Source organism: Macrotis lagotis, chromosome 1 (genome assembly GCF_037893015.1).
Source record: "Macrotis lagotis isolate mMagLag1 chromosome 1, bilby.v1.9.chrom.fasta, whole genome shotgun sequence".
NCBI lineage: Eukaryota > Metazoa > Chordata > Mammalia > Peramelemorphia > Peramelidae > Macrotis > Macrotis lagotis.
Window position 1 is genome coordinate 432172103 of NC_133658.1, and position 14824 is coordinate 432186926.

Sequence of the window (14824 nt, forward strand, 5' to 3'; positions counted from 1 at the left end):
TTTTTTTTGAAGTCCATTGCTTAGGACATTGTTTGCTTTGTAATAGGTGCTTGATAAATACTTGTTGTTTAATTGATTGATTTTTTTTTTCAGTCTGTAAATTTGATGGTGATTTTGAGTTTCCAGCAGCACCACTTTTGATATGTTTTAAGCTTTCAGAGGTTTAGAAACTCTGGTTTTTTTCTCTGTTTCACATTATAAACTCATATGTAACAGGTTCCCTAATCCTCAAGTTACTAATTCTTCAAACTTCTATTGTGTACTATTGTAGTTGTTCCTTAGTACAAAATCAGAAGCATAATCGTCCTTCCCTTCATTCATGTAGTACATGTAGAGAGTAAATATAAAATGATTTGAGGAGGGAGAGGGTATGTACTAAAGTGAAAGAATTAGAGAACATTTCATAGATGAGGTGGTACTGAAATGAGCTGGAGATAACGATGGGGAATGTATCACTGACATTGGGGACAGCCTGTGGGAAAGACAAAGGGAAGAGAGAATATTCTGAATTCAGAGAACTCAGTCTGATAGGAGGAAGGTAAGTTGGAGCCTGACTATGGAGGACTTTAATTGCCAGTTTGCAATGTTTTTATTTTGTCTTAAAAGTAATAACTGGGTTGTTCTTAAGACAAGCTGTTTTAGCTTGCTGAGGTGGTCAGCTATACTTCATAAAACTTTTAAACACTAGTTTTCTGGGTTGTTGTATTTTTTTTGTACTTTGCCCTGAATCCTGTCTGTGTTAATGTCTGCTTCTCTGATAATTTCTTCTCCTTGTTCTTTTGATATTCATTTCTCTGACCCCTTGGAGCCCTCATCATTGTTATAATGGAAATAATGATAATGATGATGATAATAATGATAATAAAAGTCTACATTTATAAGCACTAAAGTTTCCAAAATGCTTTGCAAGTATTATCCCATTTTATTTTACTATCCTGGGAGGTGGATACCATTTATATCCCCATTTTATAGATGAGGAAACCAAGACAGAGAACTTAGAATGAATTGCCCAGAGTCACATAGTAAGTTTCAGAGGCCAAATTTGAACTCAGGTCCTTGTGATTTCAGGTACAGTACTTTGTCTACCAAACCATTTTATAATTCCAACTTTTTAAAATTTATTGCCTGATTTCAGGCAATTCATTTTTATTCTCTAATGTTTTTATTTGTCCAAGGAAAGTATCTTTTGAGTGAAATTATTTACTTCCTGCTCTAACATTTGTTACAATGAAGAAAATGGCTATGTAATTTTTCTTTTCTTTTTTTTACTGTCAGGGACAAGACCTTGTTGAATACCAACTTTGTGTCAGAACGCAGTAGTGTGTTGGTTTTTTTGCCAGGTGGGTATTCATTTTGTATTTAATTAGTCTTTTTAAGAATATAGTAATTTTTTGGTGACTTTTTTCTTGCCAATGAGAATATGAACAGAAATAATGTTTTTAGTTTGACTCATTCTTTATTAGTAATAAATAGTCAAATTTTTTTGAGGAGGTGATATAGAGTTCTCAAGTATAGTAATTTAAAAATCTGAATTTCCAGTAAATTAATAGGAATTTGTTTGTAACATTTAGGGTTTTATTGGTATGATTATATAAATAGTATATAACTGAGCAACTTTGAATAACTTTTAGCTGTAATAGCTTGATTTCAAATAGCCCTGGGACACACATTATAAATCCCAAGAGGACATTGTATTGGTCATTAAATTCATTTCATGTTGTCTTTCTTTTCAGAGATTTGCAACATTTTCCTTGGCTTTATAATACAAGCATAGTTTTAAAAAAACATTAAAGACTACATTTGATCAATTAATAAACATTTTAAAACACTTAGTTCATGTTAGGCATAGTGCTGTGAGCTGAAAATACAAAGCAAGTAAAAAAAATGTTCATTCTTTAAAGGAACTTTAGATATACATTTTATAGAGGAGATGGAAGATACTCTGAAAAGGAAAGACTTTAGCAGTTTGGAACATATCTTTAGAAAGTGGAGTTTTGAGCTGAACCTTGAAGGAACATGGAAGCCAAAAGTTAGAAGGGGTAGAACATTCTGACTTGAGAAAAGCTAGTTGGGGGCAGCTAGGTGGCGCAGTGGATAAAGCACTGGCCTTGGAGTCAGGAGTACCTGGGTTCAAATCTGGCCTTAGACACTTAATAATTACCTAGCAGTGTGGCCTTGGGTAAGCCATTTAACCCCATTTGCCTTGCAAAAAACCTTAAAAAAAAAAGATAAAAAAAAGATAAAAGCTAGTCCCAAGGCATAGAGGTGGGAATTGGTGTGTTGAGTTTGAGGAATTTATAAAGTAAACCAGTGTAGTAGAATTAAAGCATCTGGAAAGAGGTGTAAAGTATAAGAAGACTAAAATGGCAGGAATGGACTGAGTTTTGAATAGCTTTAAACAAACAATAGAAGAGATTAACAATTAATCCTGGAGAAAGTAGAGTTTATTGAGTAAAGTTTATTGATGTGGTCATCTGTACTTTAGGAAAAAATCACTTTCTTGACTAAGGAGGGGATATATTGGAGATATGGGAAACTTGAAGAAGGGAAACAAACTAAAAGAGTGTTGAAATAGTCCAAGAGAGAAGTGATAAAGAATTAAACTAGGGTTCAATTGAACTAGCATGGCTGGATGAGTACAGAGCAATTGAATATTGTGAAATTATTGTGAAAGTAGAACCATCTAGCTTGGTAACAAATTGGATATGTGGGTTAAGTATTACTTAAAGTAAGTCACCCTTAGGTTAAAGATGACACTTTGGTTGAACCTGAAGTAACTGGCAACATGTGGGGCTCTAGTCAGCAAAAGGGAAATTAGGAGAGTTTGAAGGGAAAGACTGAGTTTATTTTTTTTTAAATATTGAGTTTGAGATGTCCATAGGACAGACATTCAGTCTGGAAAGAAACTAGGTGTGGATATAGCCATTTGGGAATTATCTGTATAGAAATGATCATTGATCTCATAATAACTAATGAAACTATAAAAATTAATGAGACTATAGAGACTATATATTCATCAAACTTCTATTTTGTACCATCATACTTGTTGCTTAGTACAAAATCAAAAGCATAAACAGTATAAAGAAAGAAGATCTAAGAGCCCAGAGAAGAAGCAGCTTTGGAAACCATCTCCATTTACAGTTGGCATGACTCAGATGAAAAACTAGCCAAAGAACTTCAGGCATGGCCTTCTGTGGAGATTGTATCTCAGAAACTTTAGAGAAAACATTCAGGAGCAGAAGGTGACAACATGTCAGAGATTGCAGGGAGGCCATGGAGAATGAAGACAGAGAAAAAACTAAAATTTGGCAGTTAAGAAATCATTAGTAACCTTGGAGGAGGGTATGTTTGGATTTGAAGTCAGATGACAGAGACTTGAGAGAATGAGAGACCAAGTGGAGGCACCACTTGTAGATGACTTTATCAACTTTAACCAGGAAGGGGAGGGTAAGATTCAGAAAAATATTGGTTGGGAATGTAAGGATCTTGTTGAGGGTATTTTAAACATAGGAAGGTGATTGTAGCCATCAGGAGAAGAGCCAGTAGAAAGATGAAGTGTTCAAAGATTTTAATTGGATAAAGGAATTTGAGTTCACAAATGTGAAAGTGAAACATTTATGAGTGAGAGTAATCATGATTAAAGCAATTATCTATTTGAATATTTGGAATATATAATTGAAATGTCTGCGGGTATTGGAAAATACTAATTTATTTTTGAGTGTTTTGCTACTAGATGGTGTGGATGTTTTAAACATTTGACTTTTAAAGTAACATAAGACCAGTTGCTTTAAACTTCTTAATTACAATCTGCATAGACTAAGACTAAAATTGGATATGTAGTTGTGTGCATGCTTAATACTGCAAGGAAAAATGGATTTCAAATTTGTTATTTTTCATTCTACTAGCGTTTGAATTCCTATGACAAGTACTATATGAAGAAAGATCACTAGACAGAATCACAGCTCAATGAATTTAAATTTTTTTTTTTTTTTTGCAAGGCAATGGGGTTAAGTGGCTTGCCCAAGGCCACACAGCTAGGTAATTATTAAGTGTCTGAGACCGGATTTGAACCCAGGTACTCCTGACTCCAAGGCCGCTGCTTTATCCACTATGCCACCTAGCCGCCCCTGAATTTAAATTCTATTTAAAAATTTTAAGTTAATAGTTTCTCTGACCCTAAAAAGAAACCAGAAGGTGATGGCAAAATGAAATTTCATAATTGACACATGAATTTGTGTTCAGGCACTAAAAAAAAAATCAGACATACATTTTCTTCTCTTTTATTTAACAGTAAATGCTATATTTAAAGGGCAGACTTTATAAGTCACATACATACAAAGAACTCATTTCAGGAATTGTGGGGTGTGGTTTAAGACCAGATAGCTATTCTTGTATTACTCAATAGGGACGGAAAATAAAAAATAACTCTTTATCGAAGGAAAGAATTTTTAAATTGGTATTGTGAACAGGTATATGGGCAGTACTTTTTATAAAAATTTGGCTAATGTAAGTATACATTTTTACTTCCTAACAAGTCTCTCTCAGTTTGACTCTTGTTTAGAGGAAGCAATCTTTAGGCCACGTATCAGTCCATTATTTAGTTTATGAGTATCTTTCCCTGCAAATGATTGCTTCAGAGGGAAAGGGGGAAAAGTCTTGGAATTTAATTAACATTTTAAAAAGGGGGCTTAATCCCCCCCCACTTTCAAAAATGATTGTTTTCGAGGGGATAAAGACTATTTAAAGCCTTTTTTTTCCAGATACTTTCCTTGGATGGGGGATAAACCTCAAAAGCAAAACAATTTGAAAATACTGGTTGTAGAAATTTCAATATTGTGCCTCTCACAATTTATTATATAAAGTGGGTTAGCAGTCAAATTCAGATGCTAGGAAAAGTATCCTGAGAAATCCATTATGCCATTTGACCTGTTGATTTTCTTTGCTATTTTTATGCATCTTTGGGAAACTTAAGTGTAAAATGAATAGAAACTTATAAACTTGTTTTGTTAGGTTTTAAAATATTTTTTTATAAGATTAAAAATTTGAGTCTTGGGGCGGCTAGGTGGCGTAGTGGATAAAGCACCGGCCTTGGAGTCAGGAGTACCTGGGTTCAAATCCGGTCTCAGACACTTAATAATTACCTAGCTGTGTGGCCTTGGGCAAGCCACTTAACCCCATTTGCCTTGCAAAAACCTAAAAAAAAAAAAGATGAATGCTGAAAACTAACTTTGCATGTAATTGGAAAAGATAAAATAATATTCAAAGAAAAAAGGGGTTACTAATCTGAACACAATCTGTACAGGTTATATAAGGACTCGGTTTTAAAATATAATGTTATATATGTTTTATATTTTTATTTAGTTTGTTAAATATTTCCCAATTACATTTTCATCTGGTTCAGACTGTACTCTCGAGAGTGTTACAGGCTTGGGGGCGGCTAGGTGGCACAGTGGATAAAGCACCGGCCTTGGAGTCAGGAGTACCTGGGTTCAAACCCGGTCTCAGACACTTAATAATTACCTAGCTCTGTGGCCTTGGGCAAGCCACTTAACCCCATTTGCCTTGCCAAAAAAAAACAAACCCTAAAAAAAAAATTTAAGTCTCTTAAAAGCCTGGTCTTCAAACTGTTCAGAAGACATATTTTAAGGTTGACAGTAAACTTCATTTTATACTTTATATTTTCATTTTAGACTTTGTAAAAGGGAAGTAGAATGTGGAAGAGAAAATGGAAGTAGAATAAGAAATAAAATGGATAGAAATCATTATCTTCATTTGAAAATTGATTTTGACAAATTAAAACCTATATTTTAAATCTCTCTCTTTTCCTCTTTCCTCAGGTTTGGGTGAAATAAACTACATGCATGAGCTCCTTACAAACATGGTTCACAAAAGGTAGTTTTAAAAACATTCCAGATTGATTAATTTTTTAGAGTTGAATTATTTCTGCATACAATAAATTTTATAGCCATTTCTAAATAAGTACAGTGAAAGCATAGCCACTTTCTAAAATGTTCTAAAATATCTTATGTAATTTTATTGTGCTTAATCTTAAAGAGCACTATTCTTGGTATTCTTGGTTACAGAAAACCCTTGATTTAAGTTGCATCTTTGATATTTAGTAGCTCTTTAACTTTGGAAAAGTTGAATTTGGTTTCCTCATAGAAATAAGGATTTTAACAATCACAAAATATAGTTGCAAAAAGTTTTTTTAAAAAAATCATGAAATACCATATGAATGTTAGATTTCATTGTCATTTTATGTCAGTGTTTTGTTTGTTAGATTGCAGGTTTATCCTCTCCATTCTAGCGTGACTTTGGAAGAACAAAATAATGTGTTTTTGACACCAGTTCCTGGATATAGAAAGGTGAGAAAACTAGAATAGATAACCCAGTGTTTTCCTTTCCTAACACTTTATGTTTTATCCTACCCTAGGTAAGTTACTGAGGCAGCTAGGTGTCACAGTGTAGAGTGCCAGACCTGAAATCAGGAACATCTGAATTCAAATTTGACCTCAGACACTTAGCTGTGCAACCCTGGGCGAGTCACTTATTTCTCTTTGCCTCAGTTCTTCATTTGTAAAATGAGCTGGAGAAGGAAATGGCAACCACTCCAATATCTATGTCATGAAAGTCACAAATGAAGTCATGAAGAATAGGATGATACAACTGAAACAGTTAACCTCTCAATGCCCCAGGTGTCTCTTCAAAAATATAAGTTGTAAAGAGAGGTACCTGTCAACTTTGTAGAGGAAGTTCTTCACCTGAACTACCTTATTGATGAAATCACTGATCCAGCTTCCTCATTTTCACTTTTTCCCTCTGCTCTTCCCCCTCCTGTCCTTCTTCTCCCCCCTTATTTACTACACTTAGGGAAAGTAAATATTCTTTTGGCTTATTTCCTAAATTATGATTTTGTGACTAATAGCTTAACATGGCTGAATGGATGGAGGGCTGGTCTTGAGCCACTTTCATTTTCCCTCTGCCTTACTGATTATATGACCATGGGCACAAGTCATTTAACTTTTTAGTGATTTTAATAACTCAAGATTGTAAACTACAGAGAGATTGTTGGTCTTCATCAGGGGAGATCTTATACATAATGAGTTCCCTATAAGAATAAAGTTGGGTAATCCAAAACCCCTCTCACCAGAAAGAAAAAAAATTTTCTGTGTTTAAAAGCTAATTGTCCAAACAGCTCTCTTGTTCAGTATGCTTGTATTTTTTTATCTTTATTTGTTTAAATTCATAAATATGTTAAGTATTACTGATTCTTCTACTAGCAACATACTTTATATTCTCCTTTCCTTATTTCCTTCTATTATATGTAGTTCAGGCCTTCACTACATCTAAACTGAACTTTTGTGATAACCTCCTAACTGATTTTCCTGCTGCTGGTTTATTTTTTCATTCTCTGCCTCTTTGATCTTTATGAAGTACTGTTCTGATTACATTACTTCATTTTTTAGTGGTTCCCTTTTGCCTTTGGCTAAAGTTTTATCCCAATCTGTTTCATCTAATTTAGGAAAACTTTAAATTTCTCATGAAAGAGACATATGAGTCATGAAAGCTAAAACAAGACTTTTGTGATAGGCTTATTTTAACTCATAAGGGAAGAACAAAATTTAACTTGAGAAACCCAAGGGGCTTATGGATAAGACAAGGGAAGAGATGCATTAGGGGAAATGATGTATTTGCTGCTTGGTCTCTAGTGGGCATCTCTTGGCTGTGGCAAGAAGAGGAAAGATCTTGCTTATTCTGTAAGAGCTTAGCACCTCAGTCTAAGTGAGACTCTTGTTATTCTTCCTGGGTCCCATCTGCAGTTCACTGATGCCCATTATTGCCAGAGACATTCTCAATAGATTGATCCTTCACTTTTAAAGGGTTAAGAAACAGTCAATATGGTGTTTGCTGCCCAACAACTCCAGGGAAAATGCCAGGAACAGAACAGAGAGATCTGTATACAATATTTGTAGATCCAACCAAGGTTTTTTATACCATCAGTCATGAGGGCTTATGGAAAATTATATCAAAATTTGGTTGTGTGGAGAAGTTCTTCAGTGTTGTAAGTCGTTTTCATAGCAGCATGCTTGCCCAGGATTCTGGATGCTGGATGATGCTCTTGAGGTTTCCTAGTCACCAATGGAGTTAAACAAGGTTGTGTTCTTGCTCTCATACTTTTTTTAGCATGTTTTTTTCAGCCACATTATCAAACACCTTCATTGAGGATGAACATACTTCAAGGTCAGCTACTGCACTGTTGGCCGATTCTTCAACTTGAAAAGGCTACAAGCTAAGACCAAAGTGGAGGGAATGTTGGTGCAAAATCTTATATTTGCAGATGACTGTGCCCTCAATGCAGCCTCTGAAGCTGAAAGGCAACAAAATCTGGATCGATTCTCTGCTGCTTGTACTCATTCTGGTCCAATAATTAACACCAAGAAAACTCAGGTGTTCCATTAGCCAGCACCGCACCATCCATATGTGGAACCATTGATTACAGCAGATGAAGAAGTTTGAGTAGTATCCTTTCCAAGGAGGTCCACATTGACAATGAGGTTGACACTCATTCCAGAGCTAGCTCAGTATTTGGGAAGCACCAAAAGAAAGTATGAGAGAGAAGAGGTATTAGACCGACTACCAAATTGAAGGTTGACAGAGCCGTTGTGCTGACCTTATTGCTATATGCCTGTGAAATTTGGATAGTCTGCTAGTGCCACATCTGAATCACTTCCATTTAAATAGTCTTAGGAAGATTCTGAAGCTCACCTGGCAGGGTAAGATACCAGACCCTGAGGTCCTTTCTCAAGCTAACATGCCTAGCATTCCAACGTTAATACAGACAGTACAACTACAATGGGCTGCATATGTTGTTATAATGCCAGATATACGCTTGCCAAAAAAAATATTTTATGGAGAGCTCACACAGGGTAAGCACTCACAGGGGGGTCAGAAGAAATGATACTGAGACACCCTGAAGGTCTCATTGAAGAACTTTAGAATTGATTATATGGCATGGGAGACACTGGTACAAGACAGCCCAGCATGCCATGCCCTCATCAGTGAGGGGGCTGTGCTCTATGAGGAAGGCAGAATTGAAGCAGCTCAAAGGAAACGAGACGTGTGTATATATGTTGAGAGGACCCAACCCAGGTGTTTACATGGACTATTTGTGCCTGACCTGTGGTAGAACATTCTGAGCTCATATTAGGTTGATTGGCCACAGTTGGGCACACTGTAATTTGTCTCAAACATAGTAATGTCATTTTGGTCTTCTTCAATAATGAAGGGCGAGAACTAACCATTGCCATGGTGAAGTATTCCTTGCCTTTTGTTTTCCAGAGAACCAATAGTGAGTAGGAGTACAGGGGAAAGTTCCAGGTACATTTAAATCCAGAGAAGGGAAGAAATAAATTCCATACACAAAGAAATGCTTCCAGAACTGACTCAGACTGCTGCAGGAAAGACTAGGACTGAAATATTAAAGAATTTCTTCTGAACTACCAGAGTCATAAATTACTTATGTTATTTAAGCTGGTACACCTAGAATTCTTAAACTGGAGCCCAAGAATTGTTTGAAAATTTTGATAACTATATTTAGTTATAATTGGTTTCCTTTATAATTCTATGTATTTTGCTTTTACACATTTAGAAACTCTGTTCTGAGAAAAGATCCAGGGCAGTTATGTGGTGCAGTGGATAGAACATTGGGCTTGGAGTCAGGAGGACCTGAGTTTAAATGTGACCTCAGACACTTAATAATTGCCTAGCTGTGTGACCTTGGGCAAGTCATTTGGCATTGAATTACTTTATTATGACTAGTCTTGTCTTACTGATCACTTTGATGTGCTTGTCTACTCCAAATAGACTGCCTTTTTTTTTTTTTAGGTTTTTTTTGTAAGGCAAATGGGGTTAAGTTAGCTTGCCCGAGGCCACACAGCTAGGTAATTATTAAGTGTCTGAGACTGGATTTGAACCCAGGTACTCCTGACTCCAGGGCTGGTGCTTTATCCACTGTGCCACCTAGCCGCCCCAGGCTCCTTCTTTTCAAAGTTCATTTAATGACTCTCATCTCTGTACTTCCAAATAAAAACAATTTCAGAGTTAGAAAAGATTTTGGCAGCGATTCATGCATATCCAAAAAAGAAAGTCCTCCAGAGCAACTGCTTTCTCTCAAAACATCCCAATTCACTTTTGACTGATTTTAATTATTAGGCTTATTTTCTTTCCTTCAAACTTAATTTCAACACCTCTTGGAAACTTTTACTCATTGCTTTTTATTCTATAGCTAAATAGAGCAAATCTAGTTCCTTTACCAAGAAAAAGAATTTTCAGAAAGAATATGACTATCTTTATGCCTGCTCAACTGTATCTTTTTTCTTCTGAAGTCTATTAATCTTTATATAATAGACTTTGGGCCTTATTACCATTCAAGTTGCCCTTTTCTCGATGTTTTCTAGCTCATCTATATTTTATAGTACACACAAACTAACAAAATTCTGGTTTCATACTAAACAAGGCCTAGTATGGTTGGGACTAAGATTTCATTATTTCTGGTAGTTCTATTTTTCAGTCTCTTGCCTTCCTTCACCTAAAAAAAATCCTGTTTTTATTGATACTCTTCTTTATTCATTATCATTTCCAAGTGAATCTCACTTTAAACTAATAAGATTGGTCAGCACTGTGGTCATTTCTGACATGTTTCCTCTTCATCAATAGTCCAGCCTTTCTTTACTGCATGAAAGAATGTTCTGCCATCATTTGTTTCAAAGTTGATTGTTATAGATTGTTGTAATTTTGATATGTTTTGTTGTTGTTTTCTTATACGTTATTCTGATTTTTTTTTAAAAAAGTTGCTCTTATGGCTCAGCTTTCTTTTCTCTTCATGCTTCTGTATTTCCCTTAATGTTGTACTGTATTTGCATTAGCTTTTATTTATTTATTTTTAATTAATAAACTTTTATTTATTTATCATTACTGTTAACTCTGATTTAGCTTACAGTTCTGAGGTATTGTCTTAACTATGCCTCCCCAAACTTGTACTTGTGAATTTTTGAATCCACTTATAAGTCTTTATGTTTATTCAATTTAAATTTGATCATAACTGATTCAGCTTTACAACACCTCCTTAGGTCCAGATGCTGTAATCTAAATTTTTTTTATTTTGATTTTTGTAAGGCAATGGGGTTGAATGACTTGCCCAAGATCACACAGCTAAGTATTAAGTGTCTGAGGCTGGATTTGAACTCAGGTCCTCCTTACTCCAAGACCAGTGCTGTATCCACTGTGCTATCTAACTGCCCTTGTCATCTAAATTTGATAAAGATAGTTTTCTGTCTTTATCCAAGTGATGGATAAAAATGTTTAACAGCATGAAGGCAGGTGTATTGCACTTGGGCATTCTACTGAAGACTATTTTTTCCCTTTTTAAAAAAAATTATACTAGTTGATAGTTAATGATTTGTTTTTTGAGTTCATTTAATCTTTCAATCCTATTCATCAAAATTTGAGCCCATCTGATTATCCTATGGCTTTTCATACTTTCCACAAAATAGCATGAGACACATTTGTCAAAGCTTTTCTATAAGTGTGTGTGTGTGTGTGTGTGGTGTCTTCCTCTTCCCCCTTCTGAGAGTTTTTCTCTTAAGCATATCTTAAATTTATAACTCCCATGGTTTCTACCTGTAGACTGTATAACTTTTGTTTTTAGTACAGATTTGTGATTTTCATCCATTTAGGGGGTTCTACAGTGAAGATCCTCCCTCTACTAATTCAGATCTGTACCTGTCTGCCACTTAAAGGCTTAAGAGAGCTGCCTAGTGTCATGATACCAAACTAAAATAGAAATAGGTTCACTAAATTGTAAACAACGATCCCTAAAGGTACCTATTGACTTTTTAAAAAAATCACTTTTTAACAATATCCTTTTGTTGCATTTTTATTTCCCAATTATATTTTAATCTTTTGGGGGATTGTTCTAGTGTCTTGTGGGTGCATCTTTGATACTTCTGAACTTCTCTGTCCTAAAGTTGTGATTCTCTTAGGGCCAAGATCCAGTATATTTTAAAATGTGGCCTGAACTCGTCTTTTTACCTGATACTCTAAAGTATATCTTGGGTGAATGATGGTGGCATGGACAAACTAAATTGAACTGAATTTGAAATCCTACTTGGTAAATCACTCAGAGGAAGGTATAGTAGGTTGGAAAGAATGGAGACTTTAATGACAACTTGGAAACTAGTTGTGTGACCATGAGAAGATCACATAGTTTCCCTACAAGCATATGGTTTCTTATCTGTAAAAAATATTAACAACAATCCTTTCTCACAGAATTATTATGACTAAAATGCTTTACAAAACATTTAAGCCCACCAGAAATGTGAGCTATTTGTTAGTGCCTTTTCATAATAGCTCCCTTTTAAAAACTTCAGTATGTAATCACTTAAAGTTATAAAATTACTCATTCAAAATTATTAATGCTTAGAAGTACCCTTGAGGAATTTTATAATTTTCTCATTTAGAATATTTTTCTTTCTGTTATTCATTCACGATATACATTATATGATATTTTCTTTTTTACCAGATTATTTTATCTACAAACATTGCAGAGAGCTCTGTCACAGTTCCAGATGTGAAATATGGTAAGTGATACATATGTTTTTCTTAAGAAGTAGAAGCATTTGCAAGTATTTGTCTTCCTTTATCTTCTTTTTTTCCTCTCTCTTTCCCACTTATGTCAAATTTCTTTATTGGAAGAGGAAAATTTAATAAAATTTCCCTTCATAATTTCCCCTTTTTCTTTCCATGAGTAACTATTTTCCTTTATCTCATTAAAGTCACTTGTGAGCTGTGAAGTGACTGGTGTTCGATGATTTTTGTGAAATTAGGGGAAAACCCTATGAATAATTTAGATTGAAGTCCCACTAATTATTAACTTTGTCTTTGAGACTGGAGAACAAATCTCATTCTTTCATCTTTTCACCTTGACCTTATTTATCCTGTGTCACTGAGTAAGGTTGAAGGCATTGGGTAGGAGACACAGGTAAATCCCTATAGCTGAGGGATGGAGCCTGGCTATTTAGGGTCAGACTGAAACAGATGAAGCAGAGAGGAACCTGAGAGAGAGGGAAGAGGAAGCAGAAACAAAGAGACATGACATAACACAGGACACTTTTCAGTAGCAGTTGTAGAGGAACTTGGGCAATGTTGTATCTTTTCAATCCACATAATTCCTTTCCTTCTTTATAATACTATTGGGGAAAAGAAGGCTAAATTAATGTGCTTCATATGAGTAATTTTTTTATCTCTAGCTTCTTTACCTGATAGTGGTCTTAAAAGAATCTCCTGTCATAATTCCAAATTTGTGAATTGAATATTCAGTTCCAAAAACATTTTACACGATTAGCATAGATACTATAATCCAGGAGCATCAGGTTCATATAGTTAGCTCAGTTCTTGAATAATTTTTGGTATTCCCCCAGGCTAATATGCCTTCTGATTTTTAACACTATAAGTCAATATGAAATAATACAATGTTGTTTGCCTGTGTGCAAACATGAACATTACACTGATAAGAAAAGCTTTACTGTAAAGTTATCTGCAGAGTTTGAACTCTGGGCTACTTTTTAGGTGACATCTTATTGTGAGGTTCTTTTAGTGCTTAATAAATAGCTAGCTTTTGAATAGGAATACTTTCCTAAAGAAGTGTGTTTTGGGTTACCAAACACCATTATTATCCTTAGTAATTCATTTCAGTTCAACAAATGATTATTATTATTACTAGATACTTGGCACTGTGCTTGGAACCAGGAATATTAGGGAAGTCCCGGGTTATTAGAATAGTCCCTCTTCTAAAAGAATATTATACTTTTTTAGGGAAAAAGGACAAAAAACAGTGAAAAAAGTATGAATTTATAGATTCTCAGATTGAAAGGGACCTCAAATTATCAAACTCAAACCTACTGGAATCATCTTCTATCTACAGATTATTTTTTTGCATTTTTTTTATTAAAGATTTTATTTATTTTGAGTTTTACAATTTTTCCTCTAATCTTATTTTCTTCCCCCCCCACCCCCCACAGAAGGCTATTTGTCAGTCTTTACATTGTTTGCATTGTATACATTGATCCAAATTGAGTGTTATGAGAGAGAAATCATATCCTCAAGGAAGAAACATAAAGTGTAAGAGATAGCAAGATCAGACAATAAGATATCAGTATTTTTTTCCTAAATTTAAGGTAATAGTCCGTGTTCTTTTTTCAAACTCTACAGTTGTTTCTCTGGATACAGATGGTAGTCTCCATTGCAGAGATGGACTCACTCATTCCATCACTGCAACAATTCAATTTATTTCTAAATGCTAAATGTTTTCTATATATTTTATTAGATAATTTTGCATACACCAGTAGGCTTATAATTGTGTAATAATTTCTTTTTGACATAATGTTAGTAATTTATCTGCCCTTTTTTGGTACAGTTATAGATTTTTGTTTGACTAGAACACTCGTTTGTGATGAAGACACTAATTATCAGAGTTTGCGACTGAGTTGGGCTTCTAAAACCAGTTGTAATCAGAGAAAAGGTAAGAGGCTTACTTTATTGTATGTAATATTAGAAAATAGTCAGGTTTGTAAACACCTTTGGAAAAGTATAGAGATTTTTAGGAGATTTTTTTTTCTTTTCAGGCACTTGTTGCTCTAAAGAAGTTATTTATCTGCAAGTTAGAGTGACATCCTAATATGTAAAATTTTCCTATTGTGAATTGTTATTTTACACATCTTAAACTTCTTTTAATTGTCCTCTGAAGATTAGTTCTTGATTTTGGTCT

At 34.6% G+C, this 14824-nt stretch overlaps 1 protein-coding gene across 2 annotated transcripts in view; it reads left to right on the top strand.

The window, feature by feature from the left end:
- The window catches only part of TDRD9 (tudor domain containing 9), a 191194-nt gene that overhangs the window by 86407 nt on the left and 89963 nt on the right, over positions 1-14824 (top strand). For both annotated transcript variants that reach the window (XM_074213215.1, XM_074213216.1), the window contains 5 exons: positions 1276-1340; positions 5838-5892; positions 6281-6365; positions 12581-12638; positions 14474-14578. In XM_074213215.1, the coding sequence (XP_074069316.1) occupies positions 1276-1340; positions 5838-5892; positions 6281-6365; positions 12581-12638; positions 14474-14578 (368 nt within the window). The remainder of the gene's footprint in view (positions 1-1275; positions 1341-5837; positions 5893-6280; positions 6366-12580; positions 12639-14473; positions 14579-14824) is intronic.